This window comes from Notothenia rossii (genome assembly GCF_949606895.1).
Source record: "Notothenia rossii genome assembly, chromosome: 2".
Classification (NCBI taxonomy): domain Eukaryota; kingdom Metazoa; phylum Chordata; class Actinopteri; order Perciformes; family Nototheniidae; genus Notothenia; species Notothenia rossii.
Window position 1 is genome coordinate 82,064,334 of NC_136904.1, and position 24,779 is coordinate 82,089,112.

Genomic DNA, 24,779 nt, shown 5'->3' on the forward strand with positions numbered 1-24,779 from the left:
GTGTGTTCTTGCATTTTGTTTTGGTTGAATTGTGGAGTTTTTATGAGGTGTCAGTTATGGAACATAGCTCACTTCCTATCTCCTATATCTCATGTTCCCACCCATCATAAAATCAACGCAGTCAGCAGAGTGGACGACAGATCAAGGTACTAATAAGAAGCAATATTACAGAAACACTCCAACAGTGAGGGATCAATTGTCAACTGCTCCCTGCAGGTATTCTCTCAAAGGGATTTTAAACTGCAGGGCAGCCGTTTCACTCAAACATCATGGCGGGTAGGTTTGCAAACATTTGTTTTTGTGAATTTCCATGGTCGCCCTTAGAAATATGTTGAATTGCAGAAGCTTCCGACACCCGATGGCAAGTCAGAACGAAACCTGTCGAAACCTTTGAACTGCAGCTGTATTGTTTTTCTCAATTTCAATCTGAAACATTGGGGAAATTGATTTGTTTTCAATTATAAAATGAAGGCTACTGCAGCCCTTACTTGCTGTTTATTAAAGCTAGTTCAATCTTGTCCACAGATAACGAGGATCCTAACAAGGAAAGGAAGAACAGAGGAACGGTAATGTACTTAATCTTTTTTATTGGTCATTGATGTAATGATTTGTGGGGTTTTTTGTTCCCTAAATCTAAATGATAATCCATAGGAACAAAGCAACCATCTCAATATGCCATTACAGTAAGTTAGTGAATACCAAGCAAGTAGTTTAATCTGTAACATTTCGGACGAAAATGGTGGGCTTTTGCTCCACTTCAATTATTTCTACAGCTAGTACTATTTTTTTTTTTAAAGCATTGAAATTTAGCTCCAACTCAATTGACTAAAGTAATGGAATGACGCTTACATGTTAATGTATTTATAATGTGGATCCAGTAATATAAAATAGCAGGGATCATGCTAAATGAGCCCATTTAATTGTATACACAAAGTACATTTTGTTGACAATTTTGTGCTTTAACTTTTCACTTTTTAAAATGTGTAATGGATTTGTTCTTGCTGTGGTATATATGATTTATAAAAAAGATGTCCTCCCTGCTGAACACCATGCTGCTGTTTGTTTGATCCATCAGAGCAAAGAGGTGTTTGGTTACCCGCTCAGCATCTTCTTCATTGTTGTGAATGAGTTCTGTGAGAGGTTCTCCTACTATGGCATGCGAGGTGAGAAAACTGCGTCTCACGTTGACCATGTGACTATTTTTGTAACCATGACTACTTATTTTAAACCAAACCACCATTTTTCCCTCAAATTAGCCAGACTTTAATGAGAGCGTTGTCCCAACAGAAAACTGCTGTATTTTTTCAAAGGGATTTCGAAAAACATAATACATTTGTTTTGAGTGTTTGGATATTTGCTGCTTTGAAAAACAAGTTATTGACTCAAGTAACATTTTGAAGGTAATACTTGATTATTTACATGTTCTGCTACCTGATGAAGTACTTCTCCACTTTACTACAGGGGCAAACTCTGTACTTTGTATGACAGTGTATTCATTTGATAACATATGAGTTGCTTCGAGGATTCAGATTAAAATTATATAAAATATAATCATAAAAATGATGATATAATCATATAAATAAAACTTCCTATAAAGTAATATAAAGTATAAAGTCTCAAGACTTCGAAAAAGATAAATGAAATGAAAATATGTATTTAAAAAAGAAAAATGATCCCGCAGTATTACATATATGATGTACACATTACTGCATCAAAAATCATAATCTGATGATATGTTTCGACATTCTTTTTAAAAGGGCTATTGTAAAATAATAGTTAATTTTAGTATACAGGCTAAGAGTTTTTTGTTGGTGCTAACATTCTTTTCATTTGTGACTTTAACTTGTAGCACAGTATTTCTACACCGTGGTATAGATACTTTTATTCAATTAAATATCTAAGTTATTTTTCTGCCACTTGATGTTTCATGCACAACATGACCAGATATGTTTTAGAGCTGACCCTGTGCAGTCTTATCGTGTTGCATTGTGAAATAAGAATAATCTCACCTACCTGTCCACAGCTGTACTCGTGCTGTACTTCAAGTACTTCTTGCTCTGGGACGATGACTTGGCCACCTCCATCTACCACGTCTTTGTGGCCTTGTGCTACCTGACCCCCATCCTTGGGGCCATTGTGGCTGACTCCTGGCTGGGAAAGTTTAAGTGAGTTTAAAAAATGTGTCATTAAACCTATGCAAGAAATCAGTGGATTACTATCTGTCAGTGGTGGAAAGGGTCTAACTAGTACTTTTACTAAGTAAGAAATGGGTGTACTTATACTTTACCTGAGTATATACATTTTTCTACTTTGTAATTCTCCTCCACAACATTTTAAAATAGTGCACTTTGACCCTTTATAAAAAATATTGTTTAATTAGTGCTTCTTGCTACTTTTAAAATTGCTATGAGTTGTGTTTTACATTTCAACTTCTCAGATGGTCTCATTGAATAACTTTTCAATTCAGTTAATAAAGAACAAAGACAAAATACAAATTGCAATCCTTAGGTTTAAACCCTAGACTTAACTAAGTAACTTATTAAGTAGCTAAACCTAATACAACTAGTGGGTTACTACTATGCACTAACTCCACGCTGCTTCTCTTTCCATCTTCTCTTTGCAGGACTATCATCTACTTGTCCATTGTGTATGCGATCGGCCAGGTTACAATGGCTATCAGTGCAATCCATGACATCACTGACTATGACAAAGACGGGACACCAGACAACATGACCTTTCATGTGTGGGTTTCTATTCAACTACACAACATATTAAGTACAGGATGTGGGATTACTCACATAATTATTTCTATGGTACTCTCTGCTCATGTACATATTCCTCTTCACATTTAGCGTGCTGTCCATGGTGGGTCTCCTCCTCATCGCTCTGGGCACTGGTGGCATTAAACCTTGTGTTGCTGCCTTTGGTGGAGACCAATTTGGTAACCATCAGGTTAGAACATTTCTCCTTCTCCACTAATGTTTAACTCTGGCCTTGACAATGACAATGTGTTGTATCGAATGTCATAGATTTGAGAATTAGTTGAAACAACAGCTTAGGCTGATTGTGTGTGTGTGTGTGTGTGTGTGTGTGTGTGTGTGTGTGTGTGTGTGTGTGTGTGTGTGTGTGTGTGTGTGTGTGTGTGTGTGTGTGTGTGTGTGTGTGTGTGTGTGTGTGTGTGTGTGTGTGTGTGTGTGTGTGTGTGTGTGTGTGTGTGTGTGTGTGTGGGTGTGTGTGTGTGGGTGTGTGTGTGTGGGTGGGTGGGTGGGTGTGTTAGGAATGTATTTTAATTCCTAAAACCAAGTTTTGGATGACATGATGCTGGTCTGGTCCATCCCTTCTTGATGCTGGTGACTTTAAGCTACATTTGCTGTTACTAGAATAATGCGCCCAAATAAGGAAATTCCTGCAGTCAAGGGGCTTTGTGAGGAATGCAGGAGCCAGTTTTGACAAGGAAGTTACTGTTACTTGATATATTTGATCTTGTTATTTGTCTGCAAAAAATGGGAAAATCAGCAATCAGTGCAATGCAAAATCAAAGCTGCCCAAAGGTCGATGATTGAGTGCACTAAATGTTATGACAAACCTTCCAATAGTTGTGTCAAAATTACAAATTACAAATTCATGCAATACCAAATTAATAGTCATCAAATGACCAAATTCCCTTAGTATTTGTCCTCTGGAGAAATTTCTGTACAACATGTCAGTACAAACCATCCAATAGAGATACCTCGGTCTGGACATTGCCGTCCCTAAAGTCTTATCAGTGGCCGCTTATAATTTCTTCTGATTGAATCATTTAATATCATAAACAGATATAACATTGGAAAGATGTTACACTTTGTATAAAGAACATCCATGCAACACATGAAGATCACTGACATTTCTCTGTGCAGGAAAAGCAAAGGAGAACTTTCTTCTCCGTATTTTACCTGTGCATCAATGGTGGGAGTCTCCTGTCAACCATTATCACTCCGATCCTGAGAGGTAGATATGAACAGATCCTAACGTTTCTGAGAAACCATAAACATGACTGCATTTGATAACATCTAATAACAGTCCTTGAGTATGAGTGATTTGAACTGTAGTTTAATGATGGTTATGTATCTGCAGCTCAGGACTGTGGCATCTACAGTAAGCAGAAGTGTTATTCTCTGGCCTTCGGTGTCCCTGCAGCACTAATGGTGGTTGCACTTGGTATGTCTAAATTATTTAAAATCAGATTCTATACATGGCAAACTAGGCACTGATAATGATGATGTGAATGTGATGCCCTTTACAGTGGTGTTTATCGTTGGAAGTGGTATGTACTACAAAGCTGAACCACAGGGAAACATCATGGGGTCCGTGTGTAAATGTATCGGGGTGAGTCTGGTTTACAACATTTGCATTGAAACATTTTTGCTTTCATGTACGACCGATGCTTTAGCTGTGTTTGAAAAAAAAAACATATGTTATCCCTTTTTCAACTGTCAATCAGTTTGCCATTAAAAATCGCTACAAACACAGAAGCAAACAATACCCAAAGAGGCAGCATTGGATGGACTGGTCAGAGGAAAAATATGAAGTGAGTTGCATTTTAAAATGAGTTCTCTAAAGTTTCTAACAAGTGTTTTTTTCAGTGGGGTGAATTGCAGTTGATTTTCTGTCTATGTGCTGTAGAAACTCCTCATTGCTCAAATCAAAATGGTGCTGAAGGTCCTGTTTTTATACATCCCACTTCCGATGTTCTGGACCCTGTTTGACCAAAAGGTAAGTTACTCTTGTTTTTAAAAGGCAACATCAATTATAGGCTGTGGAAACTGTGCTAAGCTCTGCATCTCTATTAAAGGGTTCAAGATGGACTCTGCAAGCCACCAACATGGATGGAAACTTTGTAAGTTTGGTGATAAAACCGACTACTGATATATTTGAGTTAACTAAAGCAATGTGACAATGTTTTGATGAGATATTTTGTTTCTGCAGGGGCTTCTTGTCATACAGCCTGACCAGATGCAGGTGAGATAAAATGATATTGTCATGTAAGCTCGGACAGATGTACTACGCCTTTTCTTTTTTTAAATCTCTTTAAAATGTTTTGAAAGACTGTCAACCCCATCCTGATCCTGACTCTGGTGCCGATCATGGACAGCCTTATCTACCCTCTGATCAAAAAATGTGGTCTAAACTTTACGTAAGTACTGCTTTAACTCAGATTGTGGACATTCGTTTACAATAGTCAAGTCTAATCTAGTTGTCATCTTGTTTTTGGATAAATAAAACTTATCTGTTTTGGAATACCCCACTTTTTTTCTTCTGCCAGTTGTTTGAGGGAACAGTTTTAGCATTTAGGTATCAATATTAGCATTTCATAAAATGTCAAACTGTTCCTTAAACTGAAGGACTAAGCCTGTTATACACTCTTCAGCTGTGAAGGCTGCTCAGCAGCAAAGTGTGTATTCAAACAAATTTCATCAGGAAAAGCTAAAAATGATACCTCGATATAATACCAGTGGAACTGCACTTGCATCTGAATCAGGCCTAACAATATCCACGATAGTGTTAAAAATGTTGAAATTACTGTCATACATAGTTTTTATGCATTTATAAATATGGAGACCTTTGGTGCTTTAGTTATCTCATATGTTGTACAAATTATTGACAGGATTTATTGTTAATTCAACAGACCTCTGAAAAGAATGACAGTAGGGATGGTAATGGCAGCCATAGCATTTGTCTGCGCTGCTGTGGTTCAGCTTCAAATCGATGTAAGTAGAAAACAGATATTGTGATAATCTGCTCATATACTGATACATTACCCATACGTTTAGGAATTCATTTATTTCAAACTCACTTAATTTTCAGATAACATACCCTATCTTCCCGTCAGCGTCCGAGAGTCAGTTGAAATTAATGAACATGGGCAGTACTCCAGTCACTTGCTTGTTGCCTGGCAACGGACCTCTGGTACTTCCTGCAGCTCAGGTATGTCCTCATACAAAAACACAAATTGAGACATTTTGAAAAGTTGCATGAAAGTCAAAACAACATGTTTATGCATTCATATTGGTACACATATTATATCTATTGTTTTGCAGGCCAGCGAGAACTTCTTTACATTTAAAGAAGATATTATCACTGTTAAAATTGTCAGCCCTGAAGTGACAAAAAGTATACCCTTGGTCAAAGGAAAGCGACAAAAGCTTCTCATTCCTGCAAATATCAATGACAATTGGCTGTTGGTGAGTTAGAATCACAACATAGGTCAAAGCAAACATGAGGACTTTAAATGGCTATGATAATCAACATCCATTTTTGTATTTCCTCAGACTGACGCTTTGAATTCCAAGCCACAACAAGGCAACAATGCAATCCGGTAAGTTTAATTTCAAATGTTTATACTTTAACAATTAATTGATCAGTTGACCAATAGTATGAGTCATTTACTTTTTTCATATTCAATCAATTGTTTCAGGCTCTTACCTGGTAAACATATTTACATTTAGAGAGTTTCAGACAGTACATTCTTGAAAAAAATGGGATTATACTGCTGTTGTTGTTTTTTAAATTCTGACCCATTATGTACCCTTTTCAGATTTATCAATGGAATGAATACAACATTGAATGTTTCAACGGCTGGAGCTGACTTTGGACTTATTCAGCCATTTCATTTTTCCAACTACTCCCAGTTAAAATATGGAAAGTAAGGACATTTAACGTATTGACAATCCACCACTGTTTTTATATCAGTCATTATTTAATGCAAATGACAATATTGTTTATTAACCAGATTTTTCTTCTTCTAATGAACAGAGCCATCTTCACCTTACAGAGTGGTTCACAGTCATGTGAATACAGCAAGGACTTTGGATTTGGAAGTTCATACACATTCTTTATCCCCAGCACTTTAGTCATTGGACAAAATGTAAGTTTCATGATTGGTGATATTCTATATTTATCTTATATCAACAAATCCCTTAAAAATAATATCAGTGAAAAGCCAGAAATCCCAGCTGTTTTAGGAAAATGTTCCTTATAAACAATATAACTTAATTTGTGTTGCCTGTGTTTAAAGATTTACCCCAATCCATCAGCGATTCTTCCTCCCTCACCACATTCAAAACATCACTCAAAACCCACCTATTCAACACTGCATTCAACCACTGACCACCCCCCCCCACACTATTTTCTGTTTTGTTTATCTCTTTTTGTATTTTCCTTAGTTTTGTTTTTGTTGTTTTTTATTCTCTGTCAAAGCGTCTTTGAGTGTCTAGAAAAGCGCTATACAAGTATCATGTATTATTATCATTATTATTATTATTAAGAAGGTAGACATTGGTTTAAGTGCCACAGTCAGACACGGTCAGGATGGATGGTTCATTATTGGTTTTGGTCTTTTCATGGGATTTTCTTTATAATAATACAGCAAAACAAAGGATGAAACACCCTATTACAAATTGTCATGTATATTGTCATGTGTTCGCTTTGGCAAAAGATGCTCAAATCTATCCAGCTGCCTTCTTTTTAGTCTCACGGGTTGAGAAACACGGCCCTCAACTGACCAATTGTGATTATTTATTTTAGTGTCAGGGGGCGATTACTGAATCAGAAGACATCGAGCCCAACTCAGCTCACATGGCTCTCCAGATCCCACAGTACTTCTTCATAACTGTTGGTGAAGTGATGTTTTCGGTTACTGGTCTGGAGTTCTCCTACTCACAGGTAAAATTGTTAGAAAGCACATTTTCACACTTTATTTCAGGAGAAAATTAGAAGTGGGATTTGAATTGTATAATTAATAGTCTTCCATTCTTTGATTATGGTTTTATTTAACTTGTGTTTGTCTTTTGTTTTTTTAAGGCACCTAGTAACATGAAAGCAGTGCTGCAAGCAGGCTGGTTGTTGACTGTTGCTGTCGGCAACTTCATTGTACTGATTGTAGCTGAGCTTGCAAAGCTTCCTAAACAGGTAAAAACTCGAACATCAAACTAAACCTTAGAGATATTTTTAGTTGGCATGTCTTGGATTTGTTTCATGTATTGACAATAACAAAGGATCATGCATCATTAACGTGTGTCCTTCTGCTTCTCTCCTCCTCTTTCAAAGTGGGCAGAGTACGTCCTGTTTGCCTCTCTCTTGATTGCAGTGTGTTTCATCTTTTCCATCATGGCGCATTTCTACACCTACATTGACCCTACAGAAATTGAGGCCCAGTTCATGAAGAAGGTTGATGAAGATGATGACGATGATAAAAGTCTAAAGAAGGCAGAGATAGAGATGGTCTGGAAAGACTCAAATAAAAGTGACAAAGATGAAGATGATCCAGGCAAACAAACCAAAATGTGAACAGTTTAAAAAGCAGATTAGACATAATGCAATTATATCTGACATGTAACATTGAGACAAATATATAAAACAATTATTTTAGGTGTGTGTGTGTGTGTGTGTGTGTGTGTGTGTGTGTGTGTGTGTGTGTGTGTGTGTGTGTGTGTGTGTGTGTGTGTGTGTGTGTGTGTGTGTGTGTGTGTGTGTGTGTGTGTGTGTGTGTGTGTGTGTGTGTGTGTGTGTGTGTGTGTGTGTGTGTGTGTGTGTGTGTGTGTGTGTGTGTGTGTGTGTGCATTCAAAGTTATTTAGTATTATATCCAGTACAATCACATAATGTCTGCCTATAGTATTAACTACAGATGAACCATTTACATATCGTTGGATGAACTTGCTGTTTTATATTTATCTAAGTTGTGTTCAAGTAGGCAATACAAAATAAATCCTGTTTAAATGTTTTCACAATTGTTGTCTTCATCTTTTGCCCAAAAAACAATGTAAATATTGAGCATTATTTCAACTTTGACATCACATCTTCAGCTTTGATCTTACAGCTATATAAGACGCATGTTTTGGCTGGTACAGATCTCTGATTACGAGAAAAAAATGAATGCATTAATAAAACATGTCAGGCCAACAACGGTTATCTTTATTTGAGTGTAAAGTTCAATACTTCATCTTCCACGTTGTAGTTTGACAACATTATCTTAACTCAATATCCGTTTCCCATATTTGTATGGATCTTTCAACATGTCCTCGTCAGTCAAGTGTACTCAATTTACTGTAGTGTAGACTGTTGCTTTCCCCCAAAAAAAATCTAATTACCACAGCGAAATTGACATGCAGTGAACTTTAGGCCTTTGGGGCTCCAGGACAGCTGCTTGGTTTGCCCGGTTGTTAATTAAGCCTTACCCATATTAAACCACTGCATTTGGTTGCCAAACATTGTGTTTTACACATATTATACTTGCATCCTTGTAAATGTTAGGAACCACACCTATGTGAACTTCATCCGCCCTCTTTGTTTTAACTGTTTTATTGTATCACGTATAATCCAAATCATTATCTTTTAACCAAACACAAGTCGACATATCGACAAAAATACAGGATAAGCCAAAATCTTAAAGGCTACCAAGGAGTGATGCGGCAAATAGGCTACATTATATTTACGGTTTTACATATTTTGATCCCATCATCATCTCTTAGTCCATGTGATTTTACAATACAGTGACTGATTTGTATTTAGACCTATGATTTAGACTTGCTGTATGATTGGATTTTTTGGTCAGGACAATTAAAAAAAAAAAGTATATATAGACATTTTTATTCATAGGGATAAACCCCTTGAGATGCACCATCTCGTTTTCAAGGGGGTCCCTTGTATAAGGGTCATTCCAGAATTGGAGGACAATTTAGACACCAACATTTTTGAAAGATGAACCTTTTATTTTATACATTTTTTGTATGTATTTAGGAAAAACAGATAATAAATCATCAAAAAAAGTGATTTGCCCAGCTAGGCATCAAATGTATATTTTCCAATAAAGAATTCTACTATAATTAGAGTAACAGGGTTGAAAGTAACAGGGTTGAAAATCAATGCTAATTTGAGCTTTAACCTCAGGAATTATTGCTAGATGTAGCATGTAATGCTACTTTCAAGGCAAAGACAAACTTGGATATCTAGTGCAAGAAAGATAACTTTGAAATTAATATGCTTTATTCTGATAATATCAGTAACAGGGTTGAGTGGGTCAGAGTGCCACACTCTTTTAAGACCGAAAAGATTGTAAAAATATGAAAAATAAAAGAGAGGACTTAGTTTTGGTCTACCCATGGCACTAGCACATGGCTTGCTTATGTCATCTGAGTTACAGTTTTTTCACTTCCTGTGCCAATCTAAAAAGGTTTGGGTAACAGGGTTGAACGCATGTTGAGGGACACACCTTCTGTGCAAAATTACTGTTATTTAAAATATGTTTATGATTTAACAAATAGATTTTACCTTTACAAGAGACATATATCAATAGAATAATACCAAATAAAGTAAATAAAATCCCTATTTTAAATGTTATATTTGACATGCAAGTTGGTCACCAAGAAGCGGGGACAAGAGTAAAATGCCATTTTAGAGTATGTTCGAGAGCTATTTGAAATTTAAATGATATTTTGAAACCACTTTTTCGACAACTTTATATACATTTTGTCTCAAGACAAGTATGTTTAACACAACAAGTGCATGTTTTAGCATTTTGGGCATGGATTATTAGATTTGTTTTATGGGGGACATGAAATGTCCTCCAATTCTGGAATGACCCATAACATATTTTCCATAAAAAGTAAAGAGGTTCAAACTCAAAAGTATTTTACAATCAATAAAATTGTCCAGTAAATATATATATTTTTACTAAGTGAATGATTAAAAAAAAATATTGAATACATACATTCAGCGTGTTGTATGCTGATGATTTTCTTTTGATGTGGTATCGAATAATACCTGACCATGCTTGGAAAAATCTTCTTTTGATTTAAGTCTGCTTTTCTTTTTTGTTATTGCATGCCTATTTTGACTGCTTTGCCACTTTTGCTATAACAGTTTACAATTCCCCGCTGTGGTACAAAGTTCTGATTCTGAAGTAAAATGGGATTTAGTACAAAAATAAAAAATATATACAGACAAACATACATTCATAAAAACGTCCTTCTTCCCGTGACGCTTTTTGATTAACGCATGACGACATAATGTACTCTCTACTCTGATTGGTCCTCCGGAAAATGAAAATGACATTAACCAAGATGGCGCTGGGCGACAGAGAAAAGTGATGAGAGAATAGAACAACAAGCGATAGAACTAAAAAAAAACAGGGTGCATTTATTTACCCTGTGCGACTTTTTTTTAATCAGAGCTCTATTTGATCATCGGTACACAGTACAGCAACTGTCGAGGGACCGCACGGGTCTACAGATATATAATTATTCCGCTAACTGTTTGCTAACTAGCTGCTAAAGTAGCTAGCGTAGCTAACGTTCGCATAACTGCGGAAGAGAAGCTCGAAGTACAAACCGACAAGCTGTTTTATTATGATCAGGCGACTCTCTGTTTGATACATTCACTGTCCTTGATAGAGTTTGCATCACATTTAACCCAGGGGTCGGTCGGAAAACTATTATCAGATCAGGAAAGCTGAAAAAGACGAGGAAAGGCGTCATTTTTGCTGATCTGACGCCATGGCTCTCTCCACTCTTCAGAGTGGACTGACGGGGATTCAGGTAAATAACATGTTTTTATATTATAAGCTAACTTTCGCAGTGAAGTTTGTTTGGTTCAGAGCCAGCCGACATTTTACTTTACGGAAGTTTAACTCGATGCCTGTAAACAACTTTATCTACGGGAACACTGTATCGTTATCAAGATTAACACTATCTCTTGTGGTATAATAAATGCACCTATTTGTCAAAGTCCATTATGAACGAATGTGATAAGAAGCCTGACACCTTGTTTAATCATGTGTTAAATCTAACGTGTACTGAATGACTGAAGAGCTGTCAAACCACATGTATACCGTCTATTCAGACTGAGTTTACTCCTAATGTATTAACATCATTCACTGTAGGCTAAAATGCCCATCACAGTTAAAGCACAAGTTGATACATCCAACTATTTAGTCCATATTCACCGTTTTAATTTGACCAACAGTGCAAAACTGTTGAGTATACAGTTGATTCCAATTTAAGGCAAGGGAAATAACACATGATCAAGTTGAAGTAGCTGGTAACATCCATTGTGTGGCCTTTCAGTTTAAAAAATGCTACACAATTTTCAAAATAGCTGCCTTCTTTAACTGTCATCAACTGAACTGACGCTTCACTGCCAGTACTTGGTGAGTAATGACATGAGTCCTGCTTGTCATCTGTTACAGAGCACTCTACATATCACACACATTGGTATGAAAGTCACTGTCATTGTTGATTTATCTGGGGATCAATGTGTCACTCAATCAATTACTTGTTTGGTGCATGAAACCTCAGGAAATAGTGGAACCCATTCCATTTAATGCTACAACTAATGACGTTCTTCTTCTTCTTCTTCTTCTTCTTCTTCTTCTTCTTCTTCTTCTTCTTCTTCTTCTTCTTCTTCTTATTATTATTATTATTATTATTATTATTATATTAAATACAATAGTAAATACTCAAAAATGATATTAAACAGCCTGTCTTCCAGTTTGAGAAGCTGAAACCATTTTGAATGACAAACTAAGTAAATCATTCATTAATTATGAAATAGTTGTCATTTAATAATTGATCCACACATTAAAGGGGCTAATGATATCAGATGACCTCTTATAACATAGTCAGTTTACTATCAGAAGAAAATAGTTGATGATTAATATTATGTTGGTTGACAGGTATATTAAATGAGAGAATAAGCTCTAGTTTTGAGATTGCAGCTTTTGGCAGTTGTTTAAAAAAGTCATTGTAGTGTTGGCTAATTGTATTTCTATTTTTTTTTATAGTATTGTGTCCAATTTAACATAATTTTTTTTAGTTGAACCAGTCTGGCCTGTTTGAAGACTTGACATGAAGTAGGCCACACCACAGCCCATGTAAGAATGACAACCTTGTATGGTGACCTAACCAGTCACATGCATGATTATTCTATTGATTGCACACAATACTACTCTTTCTCTTCAATTATGAATGCTTCTTTAGCACATGCACAGACAAATACAGGTTCAGAGGGGGAACAAATAGACCTGAGGTTACTTTTCTTAGAAGTGTCCTGAGGGTGTGGTGTGTGGATGACGCTACACTACTCAGTTGTGTGTTTCAGATGGAGAGCATCAAAAACATGCTTTTAGAGCGAACTTCAGGCAGCTTTAGTTGTCGCAGTAAACCTGCTGACTGTGGATATGGCAAGTACATTCCCATCATGTGTAGTCCGTGGTCGCAGCGCCCTTGTTGTTTTTCCCATTGTTTCAGGTCAGCCTCGACATTATCATTTTCACCTGGATGACTGATCACACCAGTGTTATGATAGTATTTTGGTGGTGTTGTTCCAACTCTGCTTTATTCTGTGCCGCTCTGTCTCTTTGTTGTAAAGTCCCGTTGCTATCAAATCAGCAGCCACCTCTTTGCCAATTTTTCAAAGTGCAGCTGCTCTTCTCCCCTTCCATATAGGTTTGACCACCATTAGCACTTTTACAGGAAACTGTTCTCTGGGGGGCTGTACAACATTATACTGCGCCAGCCAACAGATCATGGTCTTAGTGCTAGATTACCTAGCAAATCAAACTTTGGGCTTAATTGCTATAGTTCTTTCTTATTAAAGCTACTGCAAAATGTGTTTCATTTACATTTTCCAGATAATCTTCATAATATAAAGTGTGTATTACAAATGCTACTCTTTTTCAGAAGAGACTGTGCATTACATTTGTCTTAGAAATGTTGACAATGCAAACACGACTCAGACGGTTTAGGCTAATAATTGTTCTGCATGAAGTGAAATTGAACCGGCCAACATGAAGACCATTACACTCTCCCCGGTGCTCCATGGGGAAATAGGCCATTTATTTCAGTCAATAAGTTAGGGTGTAGTCCTTCAGTTTCTGTGTAGCCTGTGTGGTGGAGGTCATTAAGCTAAGTTTGGTTTGTTCTACATTATCTCAGGATTTAAGTGTTTCTCACAGCCACACAATTTGCTCTGAAAAGGCAGAAAGATATCAGAAAGAGTTTGATTTGATTGCATCGTGGAAAGGAACCAGTGGGTTTTTAGCTTAGCCCATACCGGAGGATATCTTGATCTCTGTTGTATTGACTTTGACCATTCTACAATAATTTCTCTGATATATACATATTTACTAGACAAAACGATTAATTGCAAAAATTGTTGTTTTGTTTTTTGTTTTTTTAAATATATATATATTTTTTTTTTTATGCAAAAATTGTTTACAGATCAAATAATTATAAATGGCATACCTCCGGTTGCAACAATGCATCATAGTTTGCAGATATGTTGCTTGTATGTTCAGCTGTTGTCCCGTGTAACAACAACTAGAAAAGGTGTAGTGTTATCTCCGAACACACGTGAACCTTGTCAGTCACATTTTGTTCTGTGTTATTAAAATGCGCTCTACTCTCTCTCCCATCCGTCTCTCTGTCACACAGAATTTCCATGCTGACCCAGAGGAGTACTTCACCAAGATGGACAGGATAGGGAAAGGCTCTTTTGGGGAAGTTTTCAAAGGCATCGACAGTCGGACTCAGAAAGTTGTGGCCATTAAAATTATTGATCTGGAAGAAGCAGAGGATGAGATAGAAGACATACAACAGGAAATCACCGTTCTCAGCCAGTGCGACAGTCCCTTTATCACCAAGTATTATGGATCCTACCTGAAGGTAAGCTGTGACCTCAGGAATAATATCTTATTCAATTTGGGATAGCCCATACTCCAAATAAATCATATATGTCAGTAGTGTGTTCTTTCAAGCAAGTTTGTACAATGTAGGTCAATAAATAATGCATATGGGCGATGGAACAAGCATTTCCTGTGTAACATTGCACAGATTGCTGTTGAACAAAAAGAACTAGGCCAACGTTGCTGTGGTATATGCTGTAGCTTGAGGGCTTTTAACAGTGCGATCTGTAAGTATTTGGACACTGACATATGTTTTAGTTTTTTTCTCTATACTCTAGCAGATTTTTTGGGATTGGAAATCACAATTAGGTCAATGTGTTCAGCTTTAATATCAGGGCGTTCATGTGTAAACAAAGTCAACAGGGAAGGAATCATCGCCTTTTGTAGGCCTATGCATAAGAAGAAAGAAGCTTAACAGTTATAGGAGGACAGATCTGGCGATATCCATGTTTGTATAAACTACAGCAGAGCTGGAAGTCAGCTTTTTAACATCTCTGTATAGTCAATTACATTTTTAGTCACGCTACATGTGATGGTGCTTAAGATGTCTCGATTTTGGCCTAATTCAACCCCCCCTGACAATTGGAGAATAAACTCATTGGTCATTACAAATTAATAACACATAATATATTACCATGTGAGGGGTCCAGATCCAGTCTTAACCCCCTCCTGAAATATGATAATATTCTGTTGTGTGTGCTGTGCCATTATTGCAGCAAAAACATTGGTGAATTGTATTCTCATGTGCGTGTTGCAACCTGATTTATAAATTGGTTTCAAAAGTCCTGTAGTCTGAGCCCGGCTTTAGAGTGCCTCTCACAGCGTTTACAGTGCTCTGGTACTTAACAGCAGTAAGCAGAGAAGTGGTGGTCCATTACCTCAAGTTATGCTGCAGGCTGAAGCAGAGAATTAAGGCTTATTTGTGCGTACATAAGCGTGGTATTTGTGCTGTTTGTATGTATGTGTTTACATTTCTTACAAACTTTAAAGTGGTATTGTTGTGATCAACAGTTTTCTAGTTCCCATCTTCTTTCTCAAATCAATACCCTTGCTAGAGATCACATAGATAGGAGAATCAAGAATTGTTGCCAGTATAGGAAGATTTTCTTAGTGCTTTTGGTTTGTTTTGTGTTTTTTCGGTTGATGTAGTTTAGGCTTTTCTTTCTGCTCATAAATCTCCTGAGAAATCACAGGCATAGGATGTTACTTTCAACCCCAAGAACTTTAAAAATGATCCCATTTTCAAATTGTTTTGATTAGTAATCCTAAATGATAGTTGTCTGATTGGTGGGTACTGTACATAGCAAACAGGAACTGCTAGTAGCTAGTTCTGTATACTTTAATGTAGCTGAAATGTAAACAAATAACATTTATAAAAGGGAGTTTTGCCCAACGGAATAATTGACGGTATCCCAGGCAACATTATATTTTCGAAATATTCTGTGTGCACCTGGAAATCTCAACCCACAAGCGTAGATTCCTCATCCACAGATCTGTAGTTGTAGTGAGTGACAGGTGTTGTTTATTCTCAACATTGCACTTGTACAGGAAACAGGTGCTGCCCAAGTGTTTAGTGCACAACTGAACCAGACCGCAGACATGCTTCTAGTGTTTTTTAGTGCAGCTTTCACTCCAACTAAAGTCAGCCTGTAGAGGAGAGGGCGTCCCAAGGCAATGCCTACTTTTTAAACATATTGCTATACAATCTAATATTCCTTTTCTTTTTAACAAATTGAACCTACGGTTTAACACAGCTGTTATCATTGAATTTACAACCATAAACCAGTCTGTTGTAAATGTTAAAACGTTATAGAATATTTTAGAATTCATAGAGTTGGTGTCGCCACTATGTTGCTGTATATTATGTCTTCTTTCCACCAAGTGAGCAATGGAGCATTTTATTTAAACAAACAAAAGGTTTCTCAGCTGTTGACCTAAATCTGCATATGTTTTGGGCACATCTTTTTATTTAATTGTTTTTATCAAACACTATCCGACTAAATTCCTGTTTTTATTTTTCAGGGTACAAAACTATGGATTATTATGGAGTATTTGGGTGGAGGATCAGCCCTGGATTTGGTAAGTCTATAGCAAAATAAAATCGATGACCTTTCTTCAGATCACAATCACAATTGCTTTGCCGTTATGACAGTTCTCTGATGTGTAAAAGCTGAGCCATGTATCTTTCAAAGATGGACCCAACGTCACCTTTTCCTCCTCTTATTTCTCCCTTCCTCTAGTTGGAACCAGGATCCCTGGATGAAACGCAGATTGCCACAATTCTGAGAGAGATCCTGAAAGGTCTGGAGTATCTGCACTCTGAAAAGAAAATCCACAGGGATATCAAAGGTTAGACTGGCTCATAGCATTGCTCTGTTTTAGCTTGAGTCCTGTCTATGGTTGAATCACCAGCTGAGTGTGCTGTGTGTAATCAGGTCCAATAACCTAATCATGGGTGTGGAAGTTATATTTGTATCCGTTTGCTATGCTTTCAGCCGCCAACGTGTTGATGTCAGAACAAGGCGAAGTGAAGCTGGCTGACTTCGGAGTGGCGGGCCAGCTGACCGACACCCAGATAAAACGAAACACATTCGTTGGTACTCCTTTCTGGATGGCACCTGAAGTCATAAAGCAGTCGGCCTACGATTCAAAGGTCAGAATGATCTCAGCTTGTATTGCTATCACAGGGTATCAAATCTAGTTTTCTGGAGAAAATGCTTCAATCAACGACTATACATTCTTTATGGCGAGACATTTTAACTAGTGCTTGGTAACCATTACAATTTTTTATCTAATCAAATATATTTGCCACTGCCAGGGCATTAACGTTTTATCTAGTTTGTTATAGAATAACAAGATACCCTCAGAGTCCAGGGCGACATCATAACATTATAATCAGGGGTGCACATAACTGGTATGCAGGTACGCATGCGCGGCAACAATCTGAAATGCGTACCGTCACTTGTGTCACAAAGCGCATTTGCGTACCGACGTACTTGTGAAGCTTTTCCAGAAGGCGGTTAGATCACCGGACGACAGTCGGTCTCCGTGTGCACAGACAGGGCTGCTGTTAACGTCGGCCTGTACCACGGAATTGAGCCAAAACTACGCCAACCGGCTGCGGAGGGAGACTCCCCCCCTTCACTGGAGAACTGCGCTAAAACAGCTGATCACAACGTTCACGCTCTGTGGTCATGAAGTACTCCACTAGCACCAACTGGTGCAGTGGGAGTACCAAACACTGACTCCAGCTGACTCATCTGAGTACCTCACTGAGAAAGTTATGTGCACCCCTGATTATAATAGGCACATTTGCAGCATGTGGGCGCTGCAGCCGTCTTAGCCCCGCCCCAAATGCTCTCATTGGTTGAGACGTGTGCTGACGCCCATCCCAAGCCAATACTGATCAACATCCCACTGACCCATGGTTTGTCTGTATGTGTATTCAGAGCCAGTAAGCAACAGACTTTCAAAATATAATTTTAAAAAACTGTTAATGTGCGATAAAATAATTGTCGGTGTTAATAATGCGTTAACTTGCCCAGACCTAATTTGAATTTTATACGGTCATTTTTTTTCTTTCATTTTATAACAAAACTTTAAGTGAACTTTCGTAGACACAGTAACAACATGTCGATGAGTCGGACAGCTGAGTCACAAAAGATTAGTGTGGGTTTAACACGTTGGCTGTGAAACTGAACATCTGGAGTCAGGGGAGTTTAGGAAAGTGAGCCCAAACTATGCTCTGTAATAAAAAGGTGTGTTTTGGCCCAAGGCCCTCATACCTTTTGTCCCACCCAGGGGAAACGTGTGTGTGTGTGTGTGTGTGTGTGTGTGTGTGTGTGTGTGTGTGTGTGTGTGTGTGTGTGTGTGTGTGTGTGTGTGTGTGTGTGTGTGTGTGTGTGTGTGTGTGTGTGTGTGTGTGTGTGTGTGTGTGTGTGTGTGTGTGTGTGTGTGTGTGTGTGTGTGTGTGTGTGTGTGTGTGTGTGTGTGTGTGTGTGTGTGTGTGTGTGTGTGTGTGTGTGTGTGTGTGTGTGTGTGTGTGTGTGTGTGTGTGTGTGTGTGTGTGTGTGTGTGTGTGTGTGTGTGTGTGTGTGTGGCATCAATAAAATCAACATTCACGTCTACAAATATAATAGTGGTGAAAAACAGATCTGTCTGAAATAGCTAACATAACATCGGTACAGTTTGTCCTTGTTCTAAATGCTCTGTGTACAGCTGTGTGCTAAAAACTCTTAAAGACTGTTTTTGTAGACTAGAAATGACCAAATACGTATTTTTGGAAGAACCGCAACATGAGTCAGTCAACACAACCACGATGTGAGTGTCTAGAGTTTGCAGAGCTTCCTCAAATACACCCATGCTGCGTTAGTGAGTCGAGTCATTTCAGACAGCACCGGTCAGTGTGTGTGTTTGTGTTTCTGGGGCGAATGTGTGAGAATGTTTCTAACGTGATCTTCTCTTTGAACTGTCTTGTATTACAGGCAGACATCTGGTCTTTAGGAATAACAGCAATAGAGCTGGCTAAAGGAGAGCCGCCTCACTCTGAGCTGCACCCCATGAAGGTCTTATTCCTCATCCCAAAGAACAACCCCCCGACACTGGAAGGAAACTACAGCAAACCACTGAAAGAATTTATTGAAGCCTGCCTAAATAAGGAGCCTAGCTTTGTAAGTTTCTAAATGACTCGTTCATGCTGTATGAGCAGTAGTACACACCATTATTTTAGATTAACCTTTACTATGTTTGTTTGCTGTGTTGTTCCTTTAGAGGCCAACTGCCAAAGAGCTGTTAAAACACAAGTATATTGTAAGGCAGGCCAAAAAGACGTCCTATCTGACGGAGCTGATTGACAGATACAAGCGGTGGAAGTCAGAGCAGTCTCGGGAAGTGTCCAGCTCCGACGATTCTGATGAGTAAGTTGTCTGCACCCATCAACATCCAGATTATGGCAAGGCAAGTTTATTGATATTGCACATTACAACACTATGCAACTCAAAGTGGTTTTCAAAACTCTCTCAGCATTAAGAAATAGTGGAGAATTCAATGTTAAAAAGCTCAAATAGAATAAGACTGGTTTAAAATACAAGAATAAGACTTAAAGTGCAATGTGAGGTTCGAATACTTATTTGATTTATTAAAAGGCAGCGGCAGCCTTAAATTAGCAACAAACCTGCAGTTGTATAAGAGATTTACTTTATTGAACCAAAATAAGGAGATTTATTGTTGCAGCATCATTTAAAACAAAGTATTGCACATAATTGGAAATAAAAAAAGAGTAGAAAATAAACAATTATCAGAATCAAGTTTGTTGCGTTTACACATACAAGGAATTTGCTTTGGTATCTGCCACTGAACATAAGATAGTTCTATTTTGAGATGTTTAAACAATATAAACATCTCAAAATAGAAAATAAAACGGAACTAAAAAAGGGAAATATAAAAGTTGACCGTGAAGATAGAAATCTGTAAACTCTCTGACCAATCAAACACTATGAAAGGGCCAAATTACAGCTAAGACAATATAAAAGTAGGATATTATTTACATTTAGTGTGCAAGAATGGCATATTAAATGAAATATACATGTGAAGTGTACAGTGTGAAGGAGTTGGTTTGCTCCAGCTATAAGGAGCTTTAAACCTGAGCAACATTAATAGCACACTAATAAAAACCCTGTGTGTCTGCAGGGAGCCCAACGGCCAGGCTTCTGGAGGAGATGACTCTGGCAGCGACGACTGGATCTTCAACACCATCAAGGAGAAAGACCTCAAAAAGTATCAGAACGGAGCAGCACAGCATGCTGAGCCAAAGGAGAAAGAGGTGAGGCCACACACCACTGTGGAGGAAAAAGTAATGCAATAGTTGTTGAGCAAGTCTTTCCTGTGTCAAAGGTATCTTCAATTTCAACTTCTTTCAAATCATCTTTTCCAGGTGCAGGAGAGTCCAAAGAAGCCTTTGTCACAAAGCTTATCATCGATTTTCTTGCCAGTGTTTACGGAGGTAATGGCTCTAATAAGTTATCCCAGGTTCAAAAATCATTTGGAAGTTCACTTTTAATTATTATTATTTTTTTTAATGATGTCCTTGTTGCAGTTGAAAGAAAAGAGCGAGAACCGTAATGGCAAGCCGGAGGCAGCAGAGGAGCTGCGGGAGGCCATTCTCCTGGCAGAGGAGAAGCACCCAGGCATCTGTGACTCTCTCGTAGCTGAACTAGTGCAGAGACTTCAGAGGTAACCAGAGTTCACAATATCTCTTCTCTTTAAAGTATGTATGTGTTCAAATTCAAATGGAACGTTAAGGCTATCTCAAAGGCTGTGGTCTACAAGGGGGGAAAAGGATTAAGCACATGGGCATATTAAAGTGGCTGTAAAATAAAAACACTGCCATTTGAATGTAGTCAAATCAAATGACACTCAAGCCATTTGAATGTTCTACCCCATTATGACCATGTAAAGGGAAACAGGAAGTAGCATGAAGAAAAACCTTTTTAACCCAGATTGTATGACAGTATATGATAATGTGTTCTTTATTCTATGACATCTTGACATGTTCCTTTCCGATGTTTGTCAGGTATTCTGTGCCCCAGTCAGCTGCCAGTCACTGAGAGGAGCTCCACCCGGCTCCGCTCTTATTCCCCACCCTGGTGGCAGCAGTCAGATCTTTCCCTCTGACCTCCACAGCCTGGATGAAGTCTCCCAGGAAGGTCTCCATCACCCATTTGCCTGAAGCAAATCCTGGCCTACTTAATGTCTGTTTATATGCTAGCACATCACCAGAGGGTCCTATTAAGGACAGTCCGTGGCCAGCCGCTCTGCTGCTTCCATGACTGCCACCTGCTGTAAGATGCCCCCTCTCAATACCTCCTTCACATTGTTGTTTGTTTTAATGATGGAGTCAGCTCTCTTTCTGCAAGGACTCTTGAGTTATTGGTTTTGGTGAGTTTGTGGCTTTTTCACATAAGGTTTACACTCGGCATCCTTCTGGAGAGAGTACCTTGCTTGATTAATTGTGTGCATGTGTGTGTGGCTGTGCGAGATATCCTGTGAAATGTGTGGTGAAGAGTGACGAGTGGGGTGAAGCATTCTATTGAAAAACTCAGGTATCCTGCTTTAAGTGGATTGGTTCCTCTGGGAGATGGAAAGAGCTCTAGGGTGGTTGTACAGTCTTGTAAATAAGCTAATTTCTACAGATTCATGAAAAAAAATAATGGAGTGTTTGTAATGGAACCACTGTGTACAAATGGCCAAATGCAAACTGTAGATAATGGTTGTGAGGTAAATATTTTGAGAGACTAAAATGGCCATACATGAGATTGCCTTGCCTTTCTACTTGTTCTTTTGTATATCAGTCTTTGATTTCTCCAGCTGTAAAACTTTTGAAATGACTCATCCAGTGAATGAAAATGTCTGCCCTCTATCATGTTTTACTTTTGATTTATTCTATACTTCCTGATTCTCTTTTAACTTTTTTGGTTTCACACTCGATGCTGTGGATTTAATATTGTTGGAGAATGTAAAAAAACAAAAAGGCTGGATCCATGAAGCCCCCGCCAGTTTTGAACACTGGATGCTCTGTTGCCAGCGCCGACTCCACAAGGCGTCGAGTCGTGTTGGTTTGTTGGACTTTGCCTCATCCCTTCTTTTTTTTGCTGTGTGTTTCGACTGGTTAGACCGACTGAGGTTTCGTCCATTCATTCCATTAACAGGGCAATGTCATCATCAAGTTTATGAAAGCGCAGACTCTGTTAGTCTTCCTAGGAGCTGCCCTGGTACTATCTATCTCCTCAGCGTACCTACAGCTTTAATTGCACTTCAAGTATAAATGCCTTTTTGACTATAAACAAAGTAGCCATAAAACAGTAGCACGAGACTTAAAAGTATTTTGCAGGTATGCTGTCCGGGACTAAAAAAAAAGTCCACCTGAAGTCTCACAGCTTGGACTCATGCAGTGTAATATTTGCCTGGCTCTATCTTTCCATTTGGACTCCTGATAGGTTGTTCAGTTGTACAGTAAATGCATAGACAAAGACTTCTCACATAGTAGATAACACTGCTGTCAGATGTACATATTAACATAAAGCCACGCGGTGTTCAGAGACCAGCGGCACTGCGTCTACTTGTGACTGTAGTTTTAAAAGAATGTGCATGATGGTATAACAGTAAAAAGCCTATTGGTTGGCCCCAGCAGTATGCGTTGTAGCACACTGCTGCGGGACTGCAGGAATGTTGAGTCCTCCCGAACAGAGTCGAATCAGCCTTAGAGTATTTGTGATGAATGGAATGAATAGTATCAGCTTTAAAATGTTAGATCCGATGCTTTTCTTGTTTTTCTTTGTCCCCTCCTGCGCCTGCATTGAAATGCACATGCAGCAATGCTTTTAAATGATAAAAGATCAAAAATAATTTATTGAATTCCTTGCCAGTATGATGCATGCATGAACACATTTTTTTCATCTTCTCAGACTAGAGGAATTTTCACGATTCTTATGAAGTCAGTCAGATGATGTATATTTTTTTTCTATGGGCAATACACGGTACAACATGAGACAGGGCAAGTTAAAGAGAGAATTCAACAGTACGGGAATACAATTGTTTGTTAAATATATGGCTATGTCAGGTAGCTTAGCACAAAGGCTGGAAACAGGGTGGGACAGTTAGCCTAGCTCTGTCCAGAAGAAACGCATCGAGCACCTTTTTAAAGCTCATTGATCAACATGTTATAGGTTTTGTGTGTTTTATTCGTAAAAACCTGAAAGGATAGTGCGGTAATTTGAAAAGAGGTTTTGTACTGGACTGTTTCTTGGCTTGGACCAGTAACTTCCTAGAGTCTCAACAAAACTGCAGATGTGTTGCTATGCTAGCTGTAGCTTTATATTTCCTTTAACCCTCCACCAGTAAGCAAATGAGAGTATTTCCCATAATGTCAAATTATTCTTTTGATTCTCTTATGTTAATGTTTAAAGGAAAAGTCAAATCAAGAAAAGATACCAGATTCAATGATTTTCATTTTCACTCTTTTTTTTTTTGACTCTTCTGTGAAGGAACATCTCAACTCTCCATTCAAACTTCTCATGTGAAATTTGCCATGTGAGCCCTCCATCCAAAACAGAGACGCATTCAATACAATTTGCACCTTTTACATGGTCTCTTATGACTCTTTATCTCAAATGTGTGGCACTTTGCAGATTTATTTTTGTTTTTTAAAAATGGTACTTTAAAAAGCTACAATATTATGTTGCAATTACACTCGATTTATTTCCTTTCCCCTCCCTGGTATGTTGATGTATGGCAATAAAGCAGTGTGAACGCCAGGAGTAATTTCTTAGCACAAGTAGGCATATATTCTATTAAACTATTTTTGTAACCCAAAAGAGCGGTATTATGTAATAGAGGGAGTCAATTTTGGTTCTGTGGTGTGTTAAAGTTTCAGTAAACACTGGATAGCACTCACTTAAAATGTGCATTTCATTTTGTGTGACTTTGCTGACAGTTTATAGTCCAGTATACATGTTTGCTAATTCAGGGCAGTGCTGTTGGGTCTATTGAAAGTTGTCAAATGATTAAGGATAAAAATAAAAATCAAGTACAAATTTCATAGAGTTTTGCCATTGTTTGACTGAGTCATACATTTAAACAAGACCTGTTGTTCATCTTACATTGTGTCATTCTTGCATAATGTGTTGCTGTATATAGTTGTGAAAAATAGCTAAGTTGACTTAAAAGGTGACAAAAGTTACAATTCTGTGACGACAACCCTGACTTCAGCTGCTAACAAAGACCATGTTCTATCAACCAAAGCAGAATAGTTTACATTAAGAGGGGGATTCCTACTCACACTTGCAGTAAAGTATATGCTATCAATTCATTATTTAAATGTCAACAGCCAATATTGATTAGTAGTTACATTTGACAATTAGATGCTCAGCAGGTTAGAAATACATTATCTTATGGTTTGTGTTTCCTATCTGGCATACAGTTAACTAAAACCCAGAATGTCTGGTTTCAATGTGCATGGAAACATCTGGAAGTGACGCCTCACCTCATTGTAATTGGTGGAAATTA

The 24,779-nt window shown here is 38.0% G+C and overlaps 2 protein-coding genes across 4 annotated transcripts; both read left to right on the forward strand.

Moving 5' to 3' along the window:
• The first annotated feature begins 124 nt into the window (after positions 1–124).
• slc15a1a (solute carrier family 15 member 1a) lies at positions 125–8,759 on the forward strand. The gene is made up of 23 exons (XM_079666954.1): positions 125–276; positions 526–566; positions 1,076–1,163; positions 2,024–2,165; positions 2,624–2,743; positions 2,853–2,952; positions 3,897–3,987; positions 4,114–4,197; positions 4,283–4,365; positions 4,481–4,567; positions 4,663–4,752; positions 4,832–4,876; positions 4,966–4,998; positions 5,085–5,173; positions 5,666–5,747; positions 5,845–5,964; positions 6,078–6,221; positions 6,309–6,355; positions 6,575–6,682; positions 6,793–6,904; positions 7,564–7,701; positions 7,840–7,947; positions 8,086–8,759. Exons 1-23 carry the CDS (start codon positions 270–272, stop codon positions 8,323–8,325), a joined length of 2,199 nt encoding a protein of 732 aa, XP_079523080.1. The 5' UTR covers positions 125–269; the 3' UTR covers positions 8,326–8,759.
• Positions 8,760–11,072: 2,313 nt separating this feature from the next.
• Positions 11,073–24,310, forward strand: stk24a (serine/threonine kinase 24a; the record flags this gene model as incomplete). 3 transcript variants are annotated; one of them, XM_079663383.1, is made up of 11 exons in its annotated part: positions 11,075–11,571; positions 14,467–14,697; positions 16,740–16,796; positions 16,958–17,066; positions 17,213–17,370; positions 19,202–19,387; positions 19,488–19,633; positions 20,406–20,568; positions 20,650–20,718; positions 20,812–20,948; positions 21,289–24,310. In XM_079663383.1, the coding sequence occupies exons 1-11, from the start codon at positions 11,530–11,532 to the stop codon at positions 21,320–21,322; spliced, it is 1,332 nt and encodes a 443-aa protein (XP_079519509.1). In that variant the 5' UTR covers positions 11,075–11,529. The 3 variants fall into 3 exon arrangements, with proteins under 3 accessions (XP_079519511.1, XP_079519509.1, XP_079519510.1); XM_079663384.1 differs by having other exon boundaries at positions 20,406–20,538; XM_079663385.1 differs by lacking the exon at positions 21,289–24,310 and having other exon boundaries at positions 11,073–11,571; positions 20,812–20,952.
• Positions 24,311–24,779: the final 469 nt, after the last annotated feature.